The 27,020-nt window shown below is 35.7% G+C and overlaps 1 protein-coding gene across 1 annotated transcript in view; it reads left to right on the top strand.

Annotated features, from left to right (window-relative positions):
* ADGB (androglobin) overlaps window positions 1–27,020 on the top strand; it is a 129,142-nt gene that overhangs the window by 7,885 nt on the left and 94,237 nt on the right. Inside the window, exons 2-8 of the mRNA XM_026100288.2 lie at window positions 8,894–9,050; window positions 12,023–12,115; window positions 16,097–16,168; window positions 17,391–17,579; window positions 22,289–22,428; window positions 24,967–25,053; window positions 26,709–26,920. Of these exons, the coding sequence (XP_025956073.1) occupies window positions 8,894–9,050; window positions 12,023–12,115; window positions 16,097–16,168; window positions 17,391–17,579; window positions 22,289–22,428; window positions 24,967–25,053; window positions 26,709–26,920 (950 nt within the window). The remainder of the gene's footprint in view (window positions 1–8,893; window positions 9,051–12,022; window positions 12,116–16,096; window positions 16,169–17,390; window positions 17,580–22,288; window positions 22,429–24,966; window positions 25,054–26,708; window positions 26,921–27,020) is intronic.

The raw sequence follows: 27,020 nt of genomic DNA, 5'->3' as shown, positions 1-27,020 counted from the left end.
TTTTTTGTCGGTGCAAAGTTTTCTGTAGTGTAAACATGATATAAATGTCTCAAAAATAGGAAAAGTCTGAACTATGTTGATAAGAGTTGATCCAAACTTTTAAAGAACAATATTCAAATTCAGCTGACATTTTAAAATGGTAAAGACCAAAATTAGCAAATGTTTACAGGGCAACAAGTGGAATTAGGCTGAAAATAAAGATAACAAACTCAAACCTAAGTTTCAAAGAAGACAGTGCTTCTAGGCTACTAGCCTCCATCCATTTTTCTTTGAAATAATCTCCAGGAAACTCATTGTGTACAATTAGGGCAAGGTATTTGGCATGTAACTTTTTTTTCCTTCTGTATCCTGGAAAGCAAATTGAGAATGACCATCTCACCTCCCAGTACTATGCAGTCAAGCTAAAACAAGAAAAAGTGTAGACTTTTAACAGGCAAGGCTATATGTGAGGTTGGGTGGACCTTCTTTCCTAGAAAATGTGACCAACCAGTTGACATAATCTCATTCTTGGCAAGTTACTTAAATTTACTGGTAGTTCATCTTACAACTAAGAGGATTTCAGTTTGTTTAGAAATTAGGATATTATACTTGAAATTAATGATGCAAATTACAGACTCCTTTAAAAATATGCCTATAATTGGTTGGTATTCGTCATTTCTTTCTAGCATCACTTTAATTTTCTGCAGCTTGATCTTCCTTCACACAGATTTTTGAGGAAAAAGTCCTTGATAAGGCTTGCCCCACTACACAAAAATGAAGTGACAACAAAACCTGTTGCCATGGCTTTTACAAGAAACTGTCATTACAGTTTGTGTCTTACAGTTATTCGTTCTATTCATTTTACTTGCACTGCATCTGTGCCGCAAATGTCAGCCACTATCCATGAGAACTTTGAACGTGTAGACTAGTGTATTTTTCTTCTGCAGGGAATCCTTTGGTTTTTGCCTGCAATTTCTGATATAAGTGTAACAGTAAGTTACTGTAAACAACACATGCATATTTTGATTTTAATTTGGAAATGTTGCTGAGTGTATTAGTAATAGAGTAACAGAGCATTGCCCTAGCTGCATATTAGGTGGTCAGATCATCATGCATTCTGTTCATTCCTCTTCAGAAGGATGATACCAGGTACGATCAAAAAGAGCAAATCATTTTGCAGGTTACTGATACTTTGTCAAATATTTTCATATTCTTTCCAGATGCTTATGAACTTGGTGTTGCAGTAGTTTCAGGCATGGGTTTCTGAGGTATTCAAAAGCTGCTTTTGAAACACCATTGCAGCGATTAGAATTTTAAAGAACTTTCTACCACGCTTCCATAAATAAGATCTTCAAAGGGACCTTTCCTCTTTCAGAGTTCTGAGGAGATTAGGAAAAAATCAGTAGCTTTTTCCCAGGGCACATTTGGAGGAGAAGTTGAGCCATCTGTTTGTGCTTTGCCCTGTCCCTCCTAGTACAAAACCCTTTACTGAGGCCAAAAATTGTTTTCTGTGGCTACTCGAGCAATCCAAGGGAAGGGACCTGTTTTTCTTTACTGCTTCTCGATAAGCAGAAAAAGTCCAAACTTCTCATCTCCCCATCACTGTTTTTAATGGGGAATATGAGATGTGAGAAACTATTCCTCACCCACATCTCTTCCTTCATATTACTGTTATTTCTGTATGTATAGAGGAGTTCAGAGCATCTAGAGAAAAGGAGGGAAGGATAAAAGTTTGAGCTCTGAGCCTCAATCACTGTCATACCAGATACAAGTTGCCTAAATATCATCTCCTGTTACTGAATCATTTCCTTTAATTATTAGCCATCTTAGGAGTCATAGTCAGTGTGACATCACATACACAGTAATAGTGTATATTCTGGGTTTTAGGAATTTGAATTAAATCAAACTCTGCAGTGTAATGGTTGCAGACATTTCAGGGAAAAAAATGATAGTATTTAATGAAAGGAAAAAGATTGGCAGCTTTAACTCCAAACTGGCAACACTCTCCGGAAGACAAGATGAAAATAATAAGAATCCAAATGTTTTGTCTTCTATTGGGGTATTGTTACGCTCAAATTCATGGTTTATTTTTTACTTTTAAAACATGTTAGGGTAATGTTGGTGACTATTTAAAACGCATACAGGGAACGCTAAGATAGGATGAAGTGTCAGCCTGTAGACAGTTACTTAGCAACAAATGCCATGCTGTGCAGATAAACAGATAGTTATTAGAATGAATCAAATGAAGACCAGAAACCAAACTCACAATCATTGTGTCTGCAGAAGGGTTAACATACAAATATCAAATCATACCATACTACCCTTTAGGTATCATACCACAAGTATCATGGCTGGTTTGTTTAAACAGTTGCTGTTACAGGTGCCAATACTCATTTTTTCATTCTCCAAAATGTGCTTTAAGCAAACACATATTTTATTCCACATTTGAAGTTAGTGAAGAGTAGGTCTGTAGTCAGTAACTATAGCTCAACTGCTGAGCAGTAACTCATTAAGCCATTGAAAACTTTGGTTTCAGTTGTACCTCTCAATCCCAATTAAAGATCCTAGCACTATGTCCTAAGAATGTGAAGAAAGCATTAAAACCTCCCTACAGCTCTCTTGTGATGATATAGCATAAAGCAGATCTTTACAAAACTAGAAACTTAAGCAGAAGGTTTAATAGAAATAAAGCAATGAAGACTTTGAGAAAATACTAAACAGGCTTGAGCTGCAAAAGAGTATAATCTGTGCAACCTGTGTCACAGCGAATGACAAGGATTTCAGAAGAAAAAACATTTGGATATGTCCATATGCAAATATCTATTCAGAAGGAGAGTCATGGATGTCATGGAATCCCTGGGGAATTCATCTGTTTCAAATACTAGTGGTCAAAATTACTGTGAGAAGAAGTTCCAAGTCCATTCTCAGATTTGCTCATCTCAATAAAAGCCAAAGAAGGATTTGGGGGGTTTTAGGAAAGTGATTGTGTTAAAATGCTAGGCAAAATTGTAGGAAACCTTTGCAGGGAAGGGCTAGGGAAGAGAGTGCTAAACCTTTATCTAAGTTTATGAACTGAGGTACAAATGAAAATGGTTGAGGACAGAATGACGTAGGAAGAATGATGTCTTTCTGAATAATAAAAATCCTGCAAAGATCATCAGTTATTTTATTACGTGTCACCAAATTATTACCTAGTGAGCCAGGATGATAAGTGCTGTTTAGGGAGACTGGAAGAGGAAGCTGGTGTAGCTGTGTTATTTCTGATTTAAATACCAATACTTTCTTTTCTATGATTCTCTTGACTATAATCATTTCAGCGTTACTAGGTTCCCTCTGTGAAGAATGGTCATAGTTAGACAGTTTGCAGGTAGGCTTACCTACTTTACGATGAGAATAATTGGTCCTCAGACCCCATTGACTATGTTGACTGGTTTCCCTCGCTTAGAGTGTGAGTCAGTAGCTAAAGTGTGAATGTCTACAATCTAAATGTCTACATTTAAGTGGAGAATGTACACTTCTGATATCTTATGGGACTGTGTCCCAGTGAGTTCTCCTGTTTCTTTGGCAAATCTGAAGTCTCTCAAAAGGTGAAGTTCTAGGCTGTACTCAGTACTCTTCTGTTGTGTTTGTCTGTCCTTCCTGTCCCTATTTCCCCTCTTGGCACTATATGAACACTCTATAGAAGGCATTCTACCAGCCTTCTTAGAGACTCTGCTCAGAGATGAATTAGTGCCAGCTTCATAGTCTTTCTCCCATTTGGCAGCTCACTCTTTTCTCCTTTAGGGTTTAGCATAGGCTTAAAAAGAAGTTTGCTGATAAATTGGTGTTTAAAAGATTGTTGCATAATGAAGTCCTCTAGCTTGAGCATAGAATACCAGTAATTGTTTGCATTGTCCTCATTGTATTTGTTAGTCAGTTTCAAAGAATTTTCAATGAATTACATTATTTGATTCTTGTAATAAAGGAACTTCCTAATACCTTACTCAAATACAGTATTTAAATAAATTCAGCTGTCTTTATTCACTTATTTATATTTGGAATCCAGTTAGTTTACAATCTTTATGGTTTTTTTTTAAATTTCATGAAATCTTTTTGAATCATTCTTTTTGAGAACCAGGACTATTGGGCTTGCACAACTTAGTTTAGACATCTCAGTTACAGATAGGATTGTTTCCATTTCTTCCACACTGTCAATGTTAAGGGTGTTCTATAATGTCACTGTGTACTGGAAAATAATTTTTTATACTAATGTGACTTGCTAGGCAAGTCCTTCCTTGTCTTATTGTAAAAAAACGGGGGGGGGGGGGTAATAAAAAAAGGAAGTATGCAAGTGTGCTTTTTTGTTATTCCATTATTCTCCCAAGGCAGTCGGATTTGTATTAAGAAATGTCAGCTCTCAGTTTTAAACCAGACTATTTCATGGTATGTAATTTTTGGTATTACAGAGTGTAAAATACAGAATAAAAATGGAATAACACACAACTTTCGTTTTATTGTTGGGAGATATTGGTTAAAATTCTTTCCTTCCATCCAATGTGAGTGTGCATTTTATTTAATACCCTTTAATGATGGACTCTGAACTTTGCAATTATTTTTAATTGTCTTTTGGAATGGTTTCTGAACATCTTTTTCATTATTGAATGAACCTTCCATGCTTCTCCATAAATATTTAAAAGACCAACTGCATCCACTTAGAAGGAGAAAAAAAAGACATAAAACAATTAAAGCAGTCCTTGAATATTTATTTTAAATTGCTACATATTTCATATTTCATCTGAAATAAGGAAATTAAGGAAAAAGTAAGAATTTGTAATTTTTTATTTTTTGATCATAAGTATATGTAAGAAGCTACCAGCAGTTGTATTTCGATCAATGTTCAAAGGGACAAAGGTTCAAAATGTCATAAGTAGTGAAATCATCGGTATTCCTAGCATTCTATTCTTTGTTGTTCTTCATACATGCAGTTAATGCAGATACAGCAGATTCTTTGAAATATCTGTAACTGCTGTAGACATACCTAATAATCCAAAGAAACTCCAATAAAAACTTTTGGGTATTCACTTCCTTGTTAAGTGTTATTGAGTATAGAATGAAGTCTCATCTGACAGTCTCCAAGAAAATGCTGTAGAAAAAATGTTCCCATTAATGAAAGATCAGACATTATAGAGAGAGGCTGGAGGCCATTTGCACTTGACTGAGTTGACAAAGATGGTAAAGAAAAGCAAAATATCACTCCAGAGAATGCATCCTTCTTCCAGTTTGTTAGAATGGTAGAAGCTATATTTTTTTATTTGCACAACAGAAGGCACAGATGGTATTGAATTTTCACAGCTTTCTTCCAGTAAGAGTTACTGCTAGTGTGGATGAATGTAGTTATTGACTAAACAGTAAGGAATCTTTTTTTGCCCGTCTGTTTGTCCTTAGTATTGGTAGCAATAAGGTATTAAGGAATCACAGAATAATTTTGATAGAAGGGGACCTCGGAAGGTCATCTAGTCCAACCAGCTTGGTCAAAACAGGACCAACTTAGATCAGGTTGCATAGGGCCTTGTCCATTTAAGTTTGTCCTGTCTCCACAGCCTCTTTCAGAAAACTGTTCCAGTGCTTACCACCATCATGGTGAGCTTTTTTTTCCTTATATATAATCAGTGTTTCCTATATTCCAGATTGTGTCTGTTGCCACTTGTCCTCTCGCTGTCCACCTCTGGCAGTGTCTTGTCTATACGTGATAGCTGAAGACAGCAGCGGGATTCTATCTTCATGATTTCTTATGACTGGACAAACTCAGTCCTGTGCTGATATCCCCAAACTAAGCCTCTCCTGATCTCATGTCCTCCAGGACCCAATATCTTCTTGTCCCTCCTCTAGACTTGCTCTAGTATGTCCATTTCTTTCTTGTACTGGGGAGCCCAAAATTGGACACGGTATTCCAAATGTGGTTTCACAGGTTCTGAATAGAGGAGAAGAATCCCTTCCTTTCATTTGTTGGCTGCGCTTTTGTTAATACAGCCCAGGATGCAGTTGGCCTTCTTCACCTCAAAGGTGTACTGCTGACTTATGTTCCCCTTGTTGTCTACCAGGACCCAAAAGTCCTTTTTTGCCAAGCTGCTTCCTAGACAGTTGGCCCAAGCTTGTACTGCTGCATATGGTTATTCCATCCCAAGTTTTTTCCATCTGGGTTTCCACCCAGTCTTCGTTGAGCTTTGTAAGGTTCCTGTCAGGCCATTTCTCTCATGTTGAAATCCCTCTGAATAGCAGCCCTGCCCTCCAGCATACTGACTACTCCCCCCAATTTGGTGGGTCCCCAGATTTGTTGGGTACACCCTGTCCCATTCTACAGGTCATTAACAGAGACATTAATGATGTCAGCTCCAGTATTGATCCCTGAGGAACACCACTAATAACCAGGCACAAATTACCCTTGGTAAATCCATCTTGTCCTTCTTGTGTTTGAAAATAGCTTCTAGGAGGATTTGCTACATACCTTTCCAGAGATTGAGGTGAAGCTAGCTGGCCTGTACTTCTCCAGATGCTGCTTCTTCCCCTTCTTGAAGATGAGTCTGATGAGCCTTTTTCCAGTCATCAGAAGCCTCCCCGATCACCATGATCTTTTGAAGATGATAGAGAAGAGCCTTGCAGTTACACCAGCCAGCTCCCTCAGTACCTTTGAATACATCCCAACTAGTCCCATGGACTTTTGTATGTCCAATTGGCTTAAGTGTTTCCTAAATCTCTCTTCCTCCATTTCAGACGATGCTTCATTCCCACAGGCCCTGTTAGTAGGTTCATGGACTGGCAGGCCTGAGAGCCAGACTTGCCAATAAAACACAAGGCACAAAAAGGCGTTGAGTACTTTGACCTTTTCTCTGTCTTTTGTCACTAGTTTCCCTATACCATTAAGCAGTGGATTGACATTTTCCTTTGCCTTCCTTTGCTTCCAGTATACTTGTGGAAGCCTTTTGTGTTGCCCTTCACATCCCTTGATTATCTCAACTTCAGCTGAGCTTTAACTTTTATAATTTTATTGCTGTACTCTTGGGCAGTGTCTCTGTTACCCCAAGTGACTTGTCCCTGCTTCCATATTCTGGAAGGTAAGGGCTTAGTAGCATCTTCTGGTCTCACTTCCTATACGATCTTTTTCTCTAGCCCAGCTACTAATTCATGCAGTTTGTGTTTGTCATTAAAATGTAGTCATGTGCCACTCATACAGGAACAATAAACTAGTACTGTGCACACCAAAGTAAAAAAGAACAACTGTGAATTATGACACCATGACCGTATTATCTGAAATGCGAAATCCTTTGCGCAATCTGAGTGATGCTATCAATCATAATTGCAGAGTTCATTTGGCTTGTGGAGTCACCAAAATCTCAGGAAGAAGCTATAATTCTGAAACTTAATATGTGAGCATGCCTTTATATACTATCATTGGTGCTTTTTCTGCAGGATAAATATCCACATGCCAAGATATGCAATATTTGGCCAGGGGTTAAATAAACTGTTCTCAAATTTCAAAAATAGGAATCTTTCCCTTTCAAATGTGGGCTCCTGAAGATGTAAGTTTCTGAAGAAATTAAGCTTTTAGTTTTAAGAAGGGTTGTTATAGTTTTGGCATCTAGTTGCAAAAATAGCTTTGTAATTGTAGCCCAATACCCTGTTATTTTCCAGATCTCACAGAAATCTTTTTAGGAAATCTTCTGCTGCTCATTAAAAAAATGGAAAGGGTGTGGCATATGAGAAAAGGAAAGAGAGAATTACAGTATCATTAGCTTTTTAGAGCTTTTGTATATAATAAAATAGAAGTATTATGTAAATTATATTAAGGTTCCAGCAGTACAAAAGTCTCTCTCTGATACTGTGTTTCTGCTGCCATATGGATTCTAGGACACTGATGAGTATCAAAGAGGGAGTTCTGATCTGAATCCTTTTTTACAGGTAGCTGAAGTAGACATGCTTTTTCTGCAGTAAGATTTATTTAAACCCTTTTGCTCAGTTTTGGGTGCCAGGTTGCTTTTTAGGTGCCTGCAGCCTCTTTCCTTGCTTTTTCATGGATGACATCTGCAGTTTGCTGTCAGTGGGTTTGGGAGAATTTGATTAAGGTGTGACCTGCACATATTGTATCAGCTCCCAGATTCCATAGGTCAAGGGAAGGAGCTGCTGTATTCTCACTCTAGCTAACACATTTTTGGAACTGTCTGTATGCATTAGAGAAACAATGTGCACAAGTACTACTTGTGCTAGTTGGTAGCTATTTGCACATTAGCCTTGGTGAATACAACTGCAGTCTCAGCAGGCTTTTAACAGAGTTGTAAATCCCATCAAGAGGGTAGTGAAATGTGAGAGTGCTGGTAGCACAAGAAGCCCTAAGACTGAAACTAACTTGAGACAGGGCTAACTGACCTACCACCTCACACCTGCCTAGAAATAGAGATCTGATTCCCCAGTACTTCTTTTCCACATGGCAAGCTTCCTTTGGTTGGTTCAAGCCAATAAGCCAACAAGAAAAAAAAAGAAAAGAAAAAAGTGGAAAGTTTTTGGCTGGGTAAGCAAGATGAGTTGGGTTATGAGTGCGAGGGCTGACACAAGAGAGGAAGCAGAACTAGTGGCTTGAAGCAGGGGAAGAGGAGGGGAACTGTGCCCTAGGATTCCAGTTCTTTGCTTCAGTTGGCCCATTTATTTCAGCAGGATTGCTCATATGAATACATTTAAATATTTTGATGGATTATACCTCATAATGCCATCTAGCAATTCTGTAAGCTAGTTTACTGCTAAAAAGTTATTGTCATTATTAACACTAATTTTTTTTATTAAATTACATTAAAACATGAATATTTAATGAATTTAAAATCTTTCTGTTTCCCTTGCCTATACAGTATAGTGTCCATTTTTATCCATGCCTCTGGTTGTTTCCCAGGAGGACTATATCTTTCCAAATAGGTGCAGCCGGTGAGTCAAAGAAAGGGAAATTACCCATTTGGCCAGAATGGAATGAAGCAGATATCAATGCAGAAAAATGGGATGCAGGAAAAGCTGGAAAAGAGAAAGAAAAATCTGGAAGAAGTCCTATTTTAGTAAGTAGAGTGTGACACACATTTATTATTATTTCTACTTAATTTTGGCACCTGTCTTTAATAGAGTAACTTTGTCACAACTTCAAAATAATTTGTTGCTGATAAACATTAATTTTCAAGCATATATTTTCAGTAAGTTTGTTTCCTACTACCCTAGATGAATTAACTAAAAATATTGTGCATTGTTTATTTGTTGCTTCTTAAATGAACACTTTAATATGTGTGTGTTATTAATGCATTAATGGTTAAAAAAATGGAACCCCAAAACGTATTTTATATCATAAATAAAACTGGGGATGTGGGAACAAGTTGAACTGTTGTAGTCCTACAGAGCAATCCCTTCTCTGGGCACTGCAGTTTCTGTGGAATCAAAGGGCTAAATGCATCCATCTTTGCAATGTTTTTATGGGAAAAACAGCACATTGAGATCTTTTCTTCCCCACACCTCAGTTTCTGGACATGTGAAATACAGGCTGCAGTTCTAGTGTGCAGTGAGTGGTTTGAGAGGATACAATTATTTTGCAAAGCCTAGGTGCCTACCAGATGCAGAAAAATTCATAAGTCTTTCTAACTTTGGAATGACTTTTAAATCTCAGGATTTTTACTTCTCATTCAAACTGACTGATATTAAAGAATGTATGTGCTTTTTATGCAGCATAGTAGAAAAATTCTTTCTTAAAGAATTTCTTAAACTCTTCATTTTTAAGTGATATTTTAAATCCATCTAATACCATGCTCAATCATCTATTTTGGATGTAAGTTCTACGTTGTTCTTATACTTGTTCCATATGTGCTGTTGTGTGTTATGTATATCTTAGCATACATATTTATATATGTAGATCTTTTTTCTTATCCTGAGCTCGTAGCCCATTTGGGCCAAAGTACTTCTTTGACTGAAATTATAGCTTCGTTGCTGAACGCTGCATTAACTTGCCGGGTAAATAATTTTCCTTCGTGTCTTTCTTCTGTTCCATTACCACACTTGGTATCTTTAGGCTGTACTCTAAACATTAGTATAATGCTAATCTGTTAGGTCTGCCAGATGTTACTGTAACAGAAAAAAATATGAGAATACTTAGCATAAGAGCATTCTGACCTGTTTATCAGACCATTCAGTTCTTCAGCTATCAACCTATATGACACATTGCTCTTTTTACATGTTTAAAGGAGTTGTTAAGGATGTTGGTCACACCAGATGTGATTACAGATCTAAAGAATTTTCTAAAATGGCCTATTTTGATCCAAGCAGCTAGCCACAATTCGACCTCTTAGGGAGTATTTCAGTTAGAAGCAAAATTAGTGATGGTATCTGGTACCTTGGAGAGTCCCACTTAGCGCAAGAATATTCACGGTCCTACTCTTTTGTGCACGAAAAAGAATGAGTCAGAAGTGATCTCTTTTCTTGTACCTCTAAAGCTCTTTTATCGTGCACCATTATCTGTGCTGTTGAGATTGCACATTTTAACTTGTCTGTTTTGCTTGTGCTTGTTTCTTGCCTATCTGTCCTTCCTGTGGAAGAGTTTGTGGTTCTTCTCCTTAGATTATGAACTCCCAAGACTTGGCAATGTTTCAAGAAGAAATCCTGTTTCAGTTTTCCATATAGCCACCTTAAATAAAAGATACCTGTTAAACCTATTTGTGTCAGCCAAATTTAGCTCAGCCTATACTATCCCTCTTCAAAGTACTTTTTCACTTGTAAAACTAAGTAAATGTGTGTCTCTCCTTTTCCTCTAGTGCTCTGCACAATGTTAGGTCATTCTCCCCTGACTCCTTTTCCTAGTTTATCAAGTGTTTAAGAGCTAAGCTGTCCTGTTATGCTGCGTAGTCAGACTTGTATGTCTCAAAGAAGAATACAGAACTCTCAATACAATTCTCTATGGTCCAGGACACAAGGCTTCCTTTAAGCTATCAGAAAATGAAGTCTTTTTAAAAGGTTCTTTTTCTTCCAAGCTTCCTTGCTTCTTCAGGTACTTGAAATAGTTTGTTGCAGATTCGTATGTTGAAGACATTTATACAATGAAGTAAATGAGAAAAAGTCAGGGCAGAATACTACTTTAGGGGCTTTGGTTTGTGTTTTTGTTGTTTGTTTTTTACATTTTTGTGATATATTTTCTTTTGCCATCCATGATCAGTAAGTGCTCAAAGCATCATAGTTTTTTTTTTTCCCAGAAGCTCTTTCTCTGACAAATAGTATATTTACATCATGGTCTGCAAAACACACAGAAATGCGTAACATGCGTAAAACCTATTTAAAAATCTGGCCACAAATCAAAGGCCATATAACTGGTTAGTTTCTCAGTCAGCATAAGCCATATCAGAACCATCGCATCTCTGCATTATTAATTAAACAGATTTCATGTATCCTGATGCCTTCTATTTACATGAATAATAAGTATCACTTTGGAAACGGAAGTTTGAAGATCATATGAGACCCTCTATTTAATGGGCTAATTTATGATGCTGTATAATAACTCTCTTCTGTGGCAGTTTAAAATGCTTAGCCTCAGTTTTGTTTGTGTCTAAATATTGATTTAGATATTTACTCTCAGTCTTTAAGTTATAAAACTTTAGAAATGAATGAGTTAGAACAGGTACTTAGAAATGACTTAGTAGGAGGGTGCCCTTTTCCAGTTTGTCTGGTCTGTAGGATTCATGAATTAAAAGCTTAAACAGAGTTTTTGGGAGATTTTCCTGAAAGATGGAAAAGAAAGGAAACATTTTATGTGTATCTGTTTAGACAGTGCTGATCAGATGGCCTCCCCTGAACAACATAAGCAGCTTTTGTGCCGCATCTTCAGTTTGGACTTTGCACTGTTTAATTCAGAGAGTTACAGATTTGTTCCTTTTTGTGCTATTTTTTCCTCTTAAGTGAATTATTGTGTGAGCAATGAAACATTTTAAATCTTGTGGAAGATCCAACAGTATAATTAATTTAAAAATGTTCAATTTTTGTATATGCATATTTTATATAGCCTGCCTTTGAGGATCCTGAAGGGAAAATAGAATTGCCACTGTCCTTAAAAGTGAATTCATGGAAACGTCCAAGTGAGTTTTTAACAGATAAGGTAAGAAACAAGCAAGGTCATAATGAAAAGATACTATTTGCCTAGCTATGTCACAAATGAGTAGAGGGAATTAATTCAAAAGGCAAAACCACTTGTATATTTTTAAATCCACATGCCCGTGGAAGTATATCCTTTTAGCTCTGTTCTGCTTTTTTCTTCCACTTTAATTTAGAAGATACCTGGACAGAGAGATGTCCTCCCGTTTTCCTTTGTGTTCCTGTTTTCTTACTCCTAAAAATCAGTTTTATGGCAAAACAAATTTAAGTGACAGAGCCTGAAACAGATTTCTTTATTCCAATTGAGGCATCCTTTCAGCAGATCTCTGAAGTAAATATCTATACTGAAACCATGGATTAGCTTTCCCAAAAGTACAGTACTTTTTCGCCCTCTCCCACTTCAGGTATTTTGCTTCTGTCTGCATGCAGGACATGTCCACATCTTTGACAGTACTTGTCTGGAAGGTAGCTGTAACATTTTATAATTGTGCAAAGCTCTTCTTCAGTTGCTTTTTAACACAAATTACAAAGAAAATAATCTGCCTACCATATCAAAGGTTGGAGTGCTCTCCATCTCTGCTGCTAATCTAGAATTATAAAGCATTTTTGCTTCAGATGAAATGCTGAAGTTTTAACGCACTTTGACCACCCTTCCAACTTTATCAGTCTTGTCAGTTTTACTTTTGTCAGCTTGTCAGTTTCATTTTTTATTAAATATTCACTAAGCGGCTCCAAGATTAATTTCCAGTGGGAGAAGGAGAGGGGAGATCTGGAGAATAATTGAAAAGACTGAGAGATTGGATGGGAAATGCTGCCAAAATACATAGACTGAGTAAAGGTACCTGAAAGATGAGGGCAAGAGATATGTCAGCCCAGAAAGCCATGGAAACATATGTAGCCATGTTAGAAACAGATTATAAAATCTGTCTTTGGAGTCTTATAAAGAAGGTATTTAGTTTCTTTAAGAGTTGATAAAAACTTTGGTGCTTGTTTTGATCCCAGTGTATTTTGGGATCGAGCAGCTATGGTTACTAGAAGTATGATAAGTTATTATAAAATTATTGTAAATCTTAAGTGATGAAGACTGCTTAATGATACATGTTGCTGCCTAATCTATTAGCAACTATAAAAGAAAGAGTGAACAAGCCTATTTAGTGTGATAAGCAAAGAATCAAGCAGATGATCACCAATAAGCAATAAGAGCACAGATGTTTAGTTCAATTAACTGTAATCCTAGCATATTATTTCTAAATTGCTTACAATAAGAAAATAGACTGTATTCACTAGTAACAGTCATGAAAGCAATGTGATAAAGTCAAATGATTGATAAAGCCAGTGTTCACATTAACTGAATGCTTATATTTCTATTAGTAGTATCAAGATTGAGTTCATACATGAGTATAGCTGCTTAAAAAAATCCGTAATTATATTTTGACTTGGACTCTTGAAGACATCTGTCAGACATGAGTTTCTGTTAGGAGAAAACACATCAAAAACTAAGTTCTATTTGAGTGGTCTTGTGTCTAATGTTACAGAGTTCTTGGACTCCTGCTTGGAATGTGGGGGGCTCAAATTTAAGTCCATTTTCAAATTAGGCTTCAGTTTATGTCTTCAGTCTTTCCATTGGCATTTTGTTTCTTCTTCTCCCCACCTTAGACGTGGATTGGGTGAGAGAGATGGAGAATGGCTTTGCTGACAGCCGGGATTTAATCCTGAGGTATCTGTCATAATCTTCAGACTGATTTTTTTCAGTTTTACAAGTTTGTTTTTAATGATGAACAAATTTTTGTCAAAAAAATCCCCAAATTTATCTAGTTTCACTTTTAAGTTTTCGAGATGCAAAGAAGAGACATTATTTACATAAAATACATATCTTTAAATTATTTTGCAGAATTTTGAGTAGTGCAATAGATGAGATATATGCATAGTACATTCAGCTCCTTTTTAGGAAATTTGAAGTGTTTGCATTGATGATAGAACATGAAAAGCCAGAATTTAAAAAGGAGGAGCACATTAGGTATTGTCTTTGTTGAAAGTATTCATTGAGAGTGTGGATCCACAAGATGTCTAAGCCCATCTAACAGGTCTCTGCCACCCAAAGATGTTGAAATTGCTCTGCTTACCATCCTGTGGATCCCAGCCCCATGCTGTAGCTCTTCTTTTGAATCAACTCTTACACTCGTCCAGCTCCGATGAGCCAGTCAGCTTGCTAAACAAGCAGAAAATTAAGCCAACAAAAATGGAAAAAAGAAAAAAGTGAATGAATGTCTTCTAGTTTAGAGAACTGAGACAACTGGTAGGGTTTCAGCCAAATTCCAGCACTGAACAAGAAAAAGGGTGAGACCACGTAGTTAAAACCTGGGCCAGAATAGAGGAGTAAGACGGCTCCTTTCAGAAACAGCAAATCATTGAATTGGCACAGCTGTCCTGTGAATCCTAACCCTAACTCTTTATGCTCTAGTTCTCCTTACACACTGGTAATAATTGTGATTAACCTGAAGACAACTGTGACTACATACTGAGTGGTGACTATGAAAACATGATATATTTTAATTGCCTACCTTTATAGTACACATTATTGTAGCATCTGGAAAGACATCATCAAGATTTCAAGACAATTAGAGAAAGTCGGTTTATCTGTTTATTGTTAAAGTGTACAAAATGTAATTGTTTAGTCATCAGTTTCTTCTAAGTATGTCTTGACAGTGGAAAAAGGCTAAGTAGTAATCAGGAAAATCTGTTTGCAAGGGAAAACATTAGTCAATAACTCAGATCTTTTTGACAACTTTTTAACCTCATGTACTGTATTTTTACAGTTAAGCTGTGGCTTTCACTGGGAACAGTTATGGTCCTTCAGACTGTTATTTTATAAAAATATTTTTCAAACTTAGGTTTTATTTTGCATATTTAAAGTTGCATTGAGAAATTATTTATAACGGCTTTTGATACATTGACTTGAAAATAATTATTTTGCACTTTCTTTAGCACTATATTTGAAATGATTCTGATAACTATGAAAGCAAGGACCTCCTCAGGCAAAATTTTTCCGATAGAGCTCCTTCATCACAGAATATAAGACCAGAAAGGGATAATAAATTGTGTAGTCTAAGCTCTTGCATGTCACAGACAGTTAAAATTCACTCATATATTGCTGTAATGAACTAAGGACTTTAGTTAATCTCAAAACTTTCAGTTCTCAAATTGCTAAACTATTGTGTGTCACAGGCAGGGAATAATAGATAAAGATGTATTGGTAGTGCTGGAAGCCACTGCAATAGCAGGAAATTGTTTAGATGAGATGTGATCCTAGAAAAAATGCATGCTGCAAAGAAATAAAGGAAAAACATCAGATATCTGTCAGCTTGAGTAGAGGGAAAATTCGCTTTTGAACTTCAGTCTGCTGATCAGTTTGAGCCTGCACCTATGAAGAAAACCCATCTTAGGCAGACATTTTTTTCTAATACCTGATGGTACTGTTTTGGCTCTTGCAGTATCAAAATAGGGCAAATCTTTATCATTTAGTAGGAAATCAAGAAAACAAGCAAACAATACCTCTATCTGACTGAACACAAGGAAAACAATCCCTTTGAATCCTGGTGGGAGCCAGCAAAATCCCAAAGTATGAGATGATGTTATGATCACTATTTTAATGCAGAACTGCAAATATTATGAAAAAATTGAACAAATCTCAATTTATATACTTAATATAGTAACTAGTGTGTAGTAATACTTATATAGTAATTTTTTTCATTTGGTACTTTTTAATCATCTGACAAAAATAATGATTCCTTTGATTTCTGAACATCATTTGAAGAGAATTTATTAAGAAATACCAAAGCAGATAAAAGACTTGCAAACTGACAGCCTTTTAATTGACTTCTGAGATGTCTAACATTTCTATGTTGCTACTGTTAAATATTACTGTTCATTTATTTTTTTGTGGATAATATAGTTGTGGACTTTTACCTAATTTACTTTCTTCCAGGTTCCCGTGGTAGTCAAAAATGAAACCACATTTGACCTTTTTTCAGCAAATAAGCATATATTTTGCAGCGAGGTAGGTAGAAATAAATAAATGTACTTTTTTATATTCATTCTTTTTTAAGGGTAGATTTCACTCCAGATTTCTGGTATGAAGAAATAAATTGTGGCAAATTTCTTAAGTGAAAAAAAAATGAGAGGGAAAAAGTGGTGAACAAGCATCTAGATTTGTAAAATTATGTTTACATTTTTTAGAATTTGTAAAAATAAAAAAGTGACGGTAAGAGGTTTTCTAAACATGATTTTTTAAGAAAATATACAGGCTCTGAACTGTGGAGACTATTACTGGAGTGATAATCTCTAAAGATAATAGAAAATAAAAGCCAGATTAGAGAGAATTTCTTAGCATGCTCGCTTGTATATGCACATCTTTCCCAACCAGCCAGCCTCCTCCTCCTCCCCAGATTAGAATGGATGTATCAAAGACACTGAATTTCTACAGGTTTGGGGAAAATATGAAGCAGGTAGAACGAAGGCATCTAAGCGAGTGCCTTGCTGGGTGTAATGTTACTTCATAAATTCAACTTCATTCAATGCTTCAATGAAAATTCAAAATTCAGCGCCAAAGAAACTGTATGGGAAGCAGTAACCAAAAAACGGATGCTGTAAATTTTGCTATCCACAGAACCACTAATTGTTTTTAGGGCAAATTCATTGTAATAAAAACTTATTCTCATTCTTGTTTCTATAAATCACTGTAGCAAAGTCTGGTAATACTACTGAAACCCTGGCATACATCATAAATCTGTATGTTAGAAAGACACGTACTTGAAAAAGCATTATTTGTTAAAACTCCTTTTTTAAATTTTAAAAATTATTAAATACTTGTAATAATTTAGTATTTTTTTACCAAGTAAAAATATCAAGTACTGAAGCTGATACTAGTTTTTAGCACTGTATCTAGTATTAAATGATAGAAGAAGTATCAATTCACAAATACTATAGTATAATTTACTTTGAAATGTCCTCATTTTTTTTAGTAAGTGATGGACAGCCTAATTTGTTGTGCCTGTTCTCATTTTGATAGTATTGTATTGTTGCAGATATTGTGGTGATTTTAAGAAAAAGTTGTACCAGGAGAAGTAAATTCTGCATAAAACTGTAACTGTGCTTTTATGTCGCTTCTTCATTTAACACCACGAGCTATTCTATGTCCCTCGATCATTCTAGTATAATTCTTTTTCTAAAAGATGTAAGTAGAAATGTTTTTTGCTTTCTATATTTCTGTTTATTTTCAGCTGATGAGATGGATTATAAGTGAAATTTGTGCAGTCTGGAGGATATATAATGGAAAGGTTTTAACTAGTGAAACATCCACACTTTTTTGGAAACCATGGGAACATATTTATGCCTTATGTAAAGCTACTAGGGGACACACGCCACTGTACAATAGCTATGGAAAATACATAGTGAAACTTTTTTGGATGGTGAGTAGTTGCTTCCAGTAATATAAAACATTATTTCTCTGTACAATCTCTGCAGCCAATATGCTATATTTTTAATGATTAATGTAAGTATTTATGATTAGAAAGGATAGATGTTTGTAGAAATAGAAGTGTTGAAAACCTTTTGGTGAATGAGAATGAAAATGCATTCGGTGGGATTTTTGTACAATTTAGAACTCAGTCATGAAGCTTTGACATTAAAACATAGCCATTATTTCAGAAGGCAATATACTTTTTGTAGATTACATAGAATTTTCAGCTTGCTAGGAAGTGTTTTTTCTCTGGGCTGTACAACAAGATACTATGCTTGCATTTATTTTTTTCTTACATTGTAGAAAGAGGATACAATAATGCTAGTTGTTGAAGTTGCATGTATGTTCAAACCATCTACTGAAAGAGCTTTTCTTCTGATACTTGTGACTTTTTTTTGTCTCAAACAGCAATTTTCAATATTATTCCATAGCACAAAGCACAATTTCATTACAATTGAGAAAAAAAATAGTCGGATCATTCTGTATTATGAAATGAGTGGCTAAAGTAATGTTGTTTTTAGCACAAGATGTGTTTTCACCATTTGTAATTTCTCTGAGCTGTGATAAAAATGTGATTTTTGGCAGACCCTCTTTTTTTCAGGGTTTGATTTCTAAATCACGTATGTCCTCTTGTAGTCCAATGGAAACTTGTTTTGATTTGGCACAGTTAGAGAAATTTTCTTTCTTTTGTTTCATTCTTACAACTTTTTGTTTCAGGAGAGTACTTCTTGTTGATATTTTTGTTTTTTACTCTGAGTCTCAAAATGTTAATACAAAGCATCATGTATATGTGCTCTCCTGATCAAAGGTCCATTTTGCCACTTGAATGCTCACTGTTGGTTGACATTGACTAAATAAGAAGGTATGTTTCATTTCATTTTTGCTAGATAAATAAATATGAAGATTGATTGTGAGATCCCCAGTATACTATAAACTGCATGAGCTGAACTATTACTCCGTAACTTTTTCCCCATTTTTGTTTTAGTCTTAATTTCAGCTGTTGAATTGTTTTTTTTTTTCACATATGCTTTAATTATTTTGATCAAACTGATGCATCACTGCAGAAATTACATGTATTACCTTCCAGCCTGATCAAACAGATGCTTCCTATTTCTGCTTTGGTTTTATTTTTTGCTTGCTTTTAGAAGGTGTGTTTCCCTCTCCTCCTTCCTCCACCCTGAAAATGTAAAATTTCTGACTTGTTTAGCCTAGCCATTTATATTTTCCAGTGGTATTCCTAAGGTTTGCAAGAGCATATAAGAGAATCTCATTTGCATTTCCTTGTAATGAGTCCCCAGTTCACTGGGATTCAGTAAAAATAGTCCTCAATGTATAAGTAAAACTTCCAGTAGAATGTAGAAGTGAGACCGGAAGGAACTCTCTTTTCTTAGAGAACAAGAGCAGTTATAGTATTATAATATGTGCTTAAGTATTTTGATTATTTGAAATAAAATTCAGCATATTTTAAAGGATTTGGTGTTTCTCCTTTATAATGCTCAAATGTCTGTATATGCTTAAATACTTTTCTGAAGTTTATCAAAATAAGCAAGAAAATTAAAAATGACAAATGCGTGGAGGTGATGATCAGAAATAATCAGAAAATAAATAAAGAAAATTAGTTTGCCATAGTACAGTTAGAGTATATCATTGTTATAATGTAATAATACACTTAAATGCATCATTTTCTTTAAAAAACTCCCTGAGATACTATGTAAAATATTTCTGTTCTTGTGCACTGAAAGTTAGAATATGGAGATTTGATACAAATGTCTAACAGAGTCAGACAAGTGGTCCACACCTCCAGTGTACTAGAATTAAGAATATTTTTTATTGTTTAAGTAACTTAGTTGTCTGACTTTACATAGGTATTTTTGCTCAATTATGTTTGAAGATAATTAATGTTAAAGACTCAGTATGCAGGCCATTTACAGAAGATGTACAGGCAAACCCAAAACTTCCATGGAATTTCTAGAGATAACAGATAATAACTTCTTAACTAATTTTACAGTCATCATGGAATACTTAATTTGATACCAATAAACAAAGAATTAGTCATTGATCTAAAAGTTAGAAGTTTTCTATATGATTATGTTCTAGTTACATTTGTATTGTGCAAATAGAGTATGACACAAACCACTAAGATGTATAAATGACCCTATTAAATTTCCAGTTGCCCAATCTTGAAAAAATTTTTGATGTAACAGTTGGAAACATGAGGTGGGAAGTGTTAATGAAAGCTCAGTGACATCGCACTGGACTTCTGAAAAGTTATGACTTGAAGAAGGAAGTTATGCTTAAAAATAGAGGTGAAACAAAAAAGAATGTGTAAAACCTAAAAAAGGGCATATCAGTGCTCATGAATACAAGTGAGCAGCTAAGACAATGTAGGCAGCTGATAAGGCAAGCTAAAAGAATTAATGAAATATAACTTGCACATAGTATTAATATATTTTAAAACCTAGACAGGCCATTGCAAGATACTTATAATAAAAACATGAACAACAATGTAAAGAAAAAAAACCCACTAACAAACTGTTATTCAATGGACATTTATTCTGTGTGCTGGAAGGATCAGAAAGATGCATCGCACCCTTGGCATGCTGTGAATTAAAGAAAAATAACTGTCTCTAACAAAGGAGGTTTACAGGCTTCAGCTGCTCAAATTAACCATTTTCAAATCAGTAGATCCAGGCAACCCACAGACAGATTCAGAATGCCTGCTTGAAATACTTGCTTTAGACATCATGACACCAAGTGTCTTCAGCAGTAGAATTTGAGGAGCTAGTTTTTGGTACTGAAGCAGTCTGTTATTGTTAATGGGGATAGGTTTTTTCAAGGGTAATTAAGTCTCTCCACTTTCTTGAGTGAGGAGCTACCAGAACTAGCAAATAAGAAACATTCAGAGTTTCTGAGCATTATGCTGGAGCTTAAGGAGCTAACTTAGGGCTTTGTATTAGGTATTTAAATCTATGCAGAATCAGAGCACTAGGTCCTTTGTTGAGAGCTCATGACAAATGGAAAAGAACTCATACCTTTTATTAGATGGTTGCCATCTCTCCTTTTCCTCTTTTTGATGGTTAGACCACTTATCAAGGAGTGGAAGACTTGAATCCCTTCTCAGCCATTAAAGGCTAAAAGTTTCAGTTTCCGGTGGGGAGAGTTCCATGACTGCAGCTTTGACAATCTTGCAAAGGTTAAGACCTGAGTTTTGATCCAAAGTCTCAGAAATGTTTAGGCATTAGAATATTGTGTGTTTAACTCAAGTCTCTTCCAGCTTAATAGAGGTTTTAGAGTAGTTACACATGGAGAAATTACTCCTAGTGGAGAATTTCTCAGTCAAAGACATAGAAAGATCCAATAGCTGAAATTTAAATTTAGACAAATTCAATCTAAAATATGATGTCATTATTTAGAAGTGAAGCCAACTAAATATTAAAAGAGTTTTTGAGGGAAATGGTATATTCAACATTACTTCCTATCCTTTAAATGTGTTCTTTGCACGCTCCCTTCAGATATTTAATGCATTGATAAGAGTCCCCTCTCAGCCTTCTCTTCTCCAGGCTAAACAGCCCATCTCTTTCAGCCTCTCTCCTATGAAAGATGTTCTAGTCCCTTAATCATCATAGTAGCCCTTCTCTGGACTCCCTGCAGTAGCTCCATGTCTCTCTTATACTGGGGAGCCCAGCACTGGACCCAGCACTCTATTGGGCTTCTTTGCTATAAGGGTGCATTGCTGGCTCATGGTCAACCTTGTTGTCCACCAGGACCCCCAGGGCCTTCTCTCCAACGCTGCCTTCCAGGAGGTCAGCCCCTAGCCTATACTGGTGCATGGGGTTATTCCTCCTCAGGGGCAGGGCTTGGCACTTCCCTTTGTGGGGAACTTCATGAGGTTCACCTCAGCCCATTTCTCCACCCTGTCAAGGTCCCTCTGAATGGCAGCACAGACTGCTGGTGCATCAGCCACTCCTCCCAGTTTTGTATCATCTACAAAATTGCTGATGGTGCACTTGGTCCCATCATTTTGTGGGATACTAACTCAATTTAATAATAAAATATTTGGCATTGCACAGATCAGTGTCTTCTCTTACATGTTTGGGTCTTATCCTGGAGAAAAGGATGTTTGTTATAGTCTGTACTGTTTTGCATAGTACTTTATAAGATCCTGTCTGAATGCTTTTCAGAAGGACACTAAGGAATGCAACCAACATCGTAGTCCTTGGGAAGCAAGGGGGACTGTTTGCACCATAAGTTTTTTCCAGACTGAGACCTTAAAAGCTGTTTGCAAAGGTGGTATCTTAGTTAAGTCACTTTATATTATTATTGTTAGGTGTCCGTCATGGCAGCTGAAGAAACAGCAGTGATGTGTGAATGTGTGACGAGCACATGGTAGACTACACGTAAAAGAATAAATATGTCTGGAAATAGTTGCAATTAGATTAATCTATGAAATAGATAAATCAGAGCAGTAATGAAATGCTAGAATACTGTTTCCATGTTTCTCGGATATTATATGAGAACTTCTTTTAAAGCCATCTGTAATATAAATCAAATTACAATAGAGTTGGATTCTTGGGAAAGCGTAGGAGTTCTCCTACATTCATGTTGTGTTTCCAGCCCACAAATCCAATGTTCTTCTTTCTTTTTTTTTCTCCGACATAGGGGTGCTGGAGAAAGATCATTGTGGATGACACTATGCCTTTCAACGAAGATGATAATTTGTTACTACCAGCTACAACCTGTCAAACTGAACTTTGGCCAATGCTGCTGTCCAAAGCTATCATTAAGCTTGCAAATACTGAGTATGTTTAGTCAGCTTATTTTCAGTTTGTTTTGTGAAGTCACATGGAATTCACAAAAAAATTGGTTTTAATGTGCATGAGAAAAATATTTTGCTAAAAATTTTGTAATGACAAATACGCACTTTTCTGAAAGCTGACACAATAAGTTAGTAAAGCACGATCATGAGTAATTATAGAAGGTACAGTGATTCTTTCTCATATGTGTGTTTATGTGTATATAGACACAGAAACTTCACAAAGAAGCTTGAATCCTCTCCCTATCTACCTTATCTGTCTGCTGTTATTCCAGAAAAGACTCACATGCTGTTTTTTGGCCAAATAGTCCAAGAAATTTTACTGCAGTTTTAATTGTCAGCCTTAACCAGTCTAAAAGGAATGGAGATGTTTGAACAAATAGAAGGAAATATAGGCACAATATCTTTATATTATATGGTGATTCCTCTTTCCAGAATTTGTAGTTTCTCTATTTATTTGTCTGATGTTAAATGTTATATCCTATAGAGGTGGTGCTCTGCTAAGTAATGCCTCAAATACAATAAGGCTAGTTATATATGTTATATAATATATTGTAATATAATATACACATAACATATGGTGTATGTATATGATATACATTGCACATATATAATATATTGCATATTTATATGAAATAAATCAGAAACCATTGAAAAAATAGGCTTTTAATACATCCATGTACTGGTTACTGTAGATTTAAAATTTAAAATAAATAGCTAGGAATAGGCTTTACAAATTGGAAGGGAACATGGTATAATGGAGTTCAAGTCAACAGGATTGATGGTGGTAATTTGCAGTGTTCTTCATGTTTGTTTTATATTTGGACTGTCACTTACATCCTAGGTGGGAAAATTGAAAGGTTGCAGAGACAGAATGCATGGCCCCTTTGGCAGAGAAAAGGGGCTCCTGTTTGCAGAGACAGGAAGGAAAAGCTCCTTCATCCAGATGCAGAGGAGCAGCAATGCATTCTGATGGGACTTCTGTCTGTTCCAGCTCACTTTTAAAGGAGAATAGACTCACAATGGAAATAGAATATAAATCAGAGACAAGAGGAAGGACGACCTCAAGGCTGTTGAGGAAAAATGTACCTTGGGGGAAAAAAGGAAATTGTTTAGAAGTACTTTGTATGATTTAAAATTCTGAAAGTGATGCTAATTTTTAGTTGAAAATGATCCTTGCAAATATTTAACACCTTTGATTAGAAAAAAGAAGGAAAGCAGTGAAGTGTGAGTTTGTTCATCATGAAGAAGTCCTGTTCAAATTGCAATCTATACTTTTGGTGCATTTTTATGAGGAGTATGTTCAGAGGGTCTGGTCTTGTATAATTCATGTGTAAGATATATCAGTCCCTTAAGTGTTAAGGGAGTTCAGTTCTTCAGTGGGTGTACTAGCTCTTTTGCTGTTCCTTGCTGGGCATTTTCCTTTTATTGGTTACATTTTTTATGCCTTAATGTTATTTCTTCAAAGGACAAAATATACAAATCAAACTATGAAATACAGAAAGGCTTTTATTTTAAGTGCTAACAAAGATCAACATTATAGATGTAAACATATGACATAGTAATGCACCAAAATATTTGCAGAATGTTTTTACTATCATTTCCTTGAAAAACAAGGTATTATTTAGAGATCTTTGGCCTGAAAGAGAGAAGGTTTTTAAAATGCAGTATGGAAAACCAGAATATTTTAAGTTATTTTCAATACTTTTGCCACAACACAGTTTTTGTGGGCTGCATGGCGATCCACTATTCCAAAACTGACCTGGAAAGTAAACTGTGGCCCACAGTGCAAGCGATTAACATTTATGTGCACAGGTTCCTATGAGATGGGCAACAAATACCCAGTATTTAAATGAGTAAGCTTCAGAAAAGAACACACAGAGCTAGTCAACCAAGGTTTCCTTTCCAGTCACATCAACAGTTAGGTTTGTCATAAGAGCAATCTAAAGTACTTCCGCACGGGGCAGGGAGTTGCCTAGAGCTGCCCAACAGAAAATGCTGTTTGCAGGAATGTGTTTGAAATCTTGTGTTTCTCCAGAGCACAAGAACTTGAGTCATGGCTAAAGGCTGGCACTTTTAACCTAGGTCCTCTCAGGATCTACAGATGGAAACCTCTTCATAGAGTAGGAGCCCATATCCCTTTGAAAGTGTTAAGTACGGTACCCCCGAAATACAGGCAACTTTAGCATAATAATCTGGGAGTTAGAGGACCTTCTCAGGAGGTGGAAGTTCTAGATTCATTTCTGTCTTACAGCATGAATGATTTCAAACCTGCATCTCCAACCCTGCAAAAAGAGCCTGTACTGTGAGAATATGGTGTACTTGCTAAAGTTTATGTTGAAACTATGCCATTGTACAGGAAGGAACGCAGAAGTAATGGGCCTGAACTCCTAAAATTGCCAGTAGTGGCTTGTTTTTCCACAGTTTGCTTATGTGTATGGTGTTGCTCCTACAGAAAGCAGTATTGCCTGTAGAGTTGACAATGAGTTGGATATAATTCCATATGTCTGTTTTTGTGTTGTAGTATATGTGAAAGTGGAAAAAGAGAGCTAGAGGAATTTACAGTTTTACATGCACTGACTGGATGGATACCAGAACTTATTCCTATCCAGTAAGTTCTTCTATTAAAAAATTCACATATTAATTATTTAGTTCTATAAGGCATGATGGAAAAATAAAGCTGAACCTTAAAAATTCATCAGCATCAGTTTGGAGAAATGTAAGGCTTTTAATTCTAGCACTAGAAAAATGTGCCTTTAAGAAATCCAGTTTTATTGAGTTTCTCTTTGCAGGTCATGCAGATACTTGTAAAACTCATGTTAAGCTGATTATTATTGCTCTTAAAATTAATTTATATTTTAATTGATATTAAACCTTGAGGTGAAAACAGGGTTAGATAAGTTTGTTTTGCCTAGTATACAGATACTATAAATTGTCTGGCAGTAACAGTAATAACTTCATATGTGAATGTACTATAGAAAGTATACTACATAGTGTGAATTTGGAAGTAATTAAATTCAGCTAGTGTGCTGCTTTCACTTTTTAAACTGGAGCAGATGGTATACATTGATTTCAAATAAAAGATAATATTTCCAACCTGTAATAGTATTTTTTTCTTGTTTCCTACGTGTTTAAGTCCATTTCATGTTTCTAGAAGGACAGACATTCTCATTTTCCAGCCTGACATTCTTTTTATGTAATAAATGATTGGGATCTATGCTGTAAATACAAACTTCTTTTTAATTGCACTTTTTCACCTTCTGATGAATACATTTTAAAAGAATAAATTGTTGAGGTATGGTTGTTTTGGTTTAGGTATAATTTGTTTATATGTTATTGTTTAGGTATAATAGTATTTCAGTATAAGTTCAGTCATGCCCTGTTTTGTCCTTCATTTCACCAGTCATAATTTTTTGTCCCCTGTTATGCTTGCAGTATAGGTTTTTGAGATATCTGTGTCCTACAGTGTGCCTGTAGCCCATGGGCCTGCAGGTATAAGTAACCTAAATTTGGTTCTTTATGCCGTTTATTCTTACAGTTGCAACAACAAAAAACAGTCTTCATGAATCTGGCACTTATTGCAAATTTATTAACTTTTGCAATGGGAAAATTTGAATACCATAAAATTACTGTCGTAATAGTATGAAGATGGCTTCAGCTTGTTGTACAACCAATTATTTAAATAAGCATTCATTTAGTTTTCATGAAACTTATTCATGGTCCTGAATGATTCATTCAGTTTCAGTTTATTTTTGGAATCACTGATTTTCCATGGAGAAACAGCTGTCATATCATTAAGCTGTTTTAGCTCATGGAATCAGTAGAAGAGTCATGGAACTACATGTGTTGAAACAGTTAGGAAAACCTAGTTGAAAGTACCTTTGAGAAGAGTTTTTGATATATAGAGCCAGGATCAAGTCATTGTATGATACAGTTGCAAAGTGGTCTACAAATTTGCCCCAGTGATTGAACAGTACCAATAGTGTGCCATAATTTTGCCTGCTAAAAGGCTGGATGAAAGAATGTTTTTACTAGCTTCTTTAACCAACATCTCTTTCTTTTGGACCCCTCTTTTAATGAACCATGTTATGTTTCTGCTGGTATACAAAATCAGGCAGGTGATGCTTATTTACTAGAATAACCTAATCATTTTTCGAAGAGTTGGACTGTCAGTGTTGGTATAATGTTCTCCAAATAAAGACCACACATTCTTATCTTATTGCAAATACCAGTATCATTAATGATTTTGTGTGTTTGTTTTTTAAGGTCTGGTTACTTGGATAAAGTTTGGGGCTTTTTGAAAGAGATTGTGCCAGAATTCAAGCTGCCAAATGGGAAAACTCCAGAACTTGATATTCCTCAGCCACATAGAAAACCCAAAGAGACCAAAACTTTTGAGTTAAAAAATGAAATATCACCTGGGAATAAGCAGTCAGATAAACCTGAGAAAGCAGAGAAGGCTGATAAAATTGGCAAAGGTCTGTAATTGTAGGAACTGTTATCTTTGTAAGCTAAGCATAAGTGAAGTGAACATCATTTTCAGGTACAAACTTGTGTATCTTTATTATGCCACATGCA

This window comes from Dromaius novaehollandiae, chromosome 3 (assembly GCF_036370855.1).
Source record: "Dromaius novaehollandiae isolate bDroNov1 chromosome 3, bDroNov1.hap1, whole genome shotgun sequence".
Lineage (NCBI taxonomy): Eukaryota > Metazoa > Chordata > Aves > Casuariiformes > Dromaiidae > Dromaius > Dromaius novaehollandiae.
The sequence above is the reverse complement of the archived record's forward strand: the minus strand, read 5'-3'. Positions and strand labels throughout refer to the sequence as shown.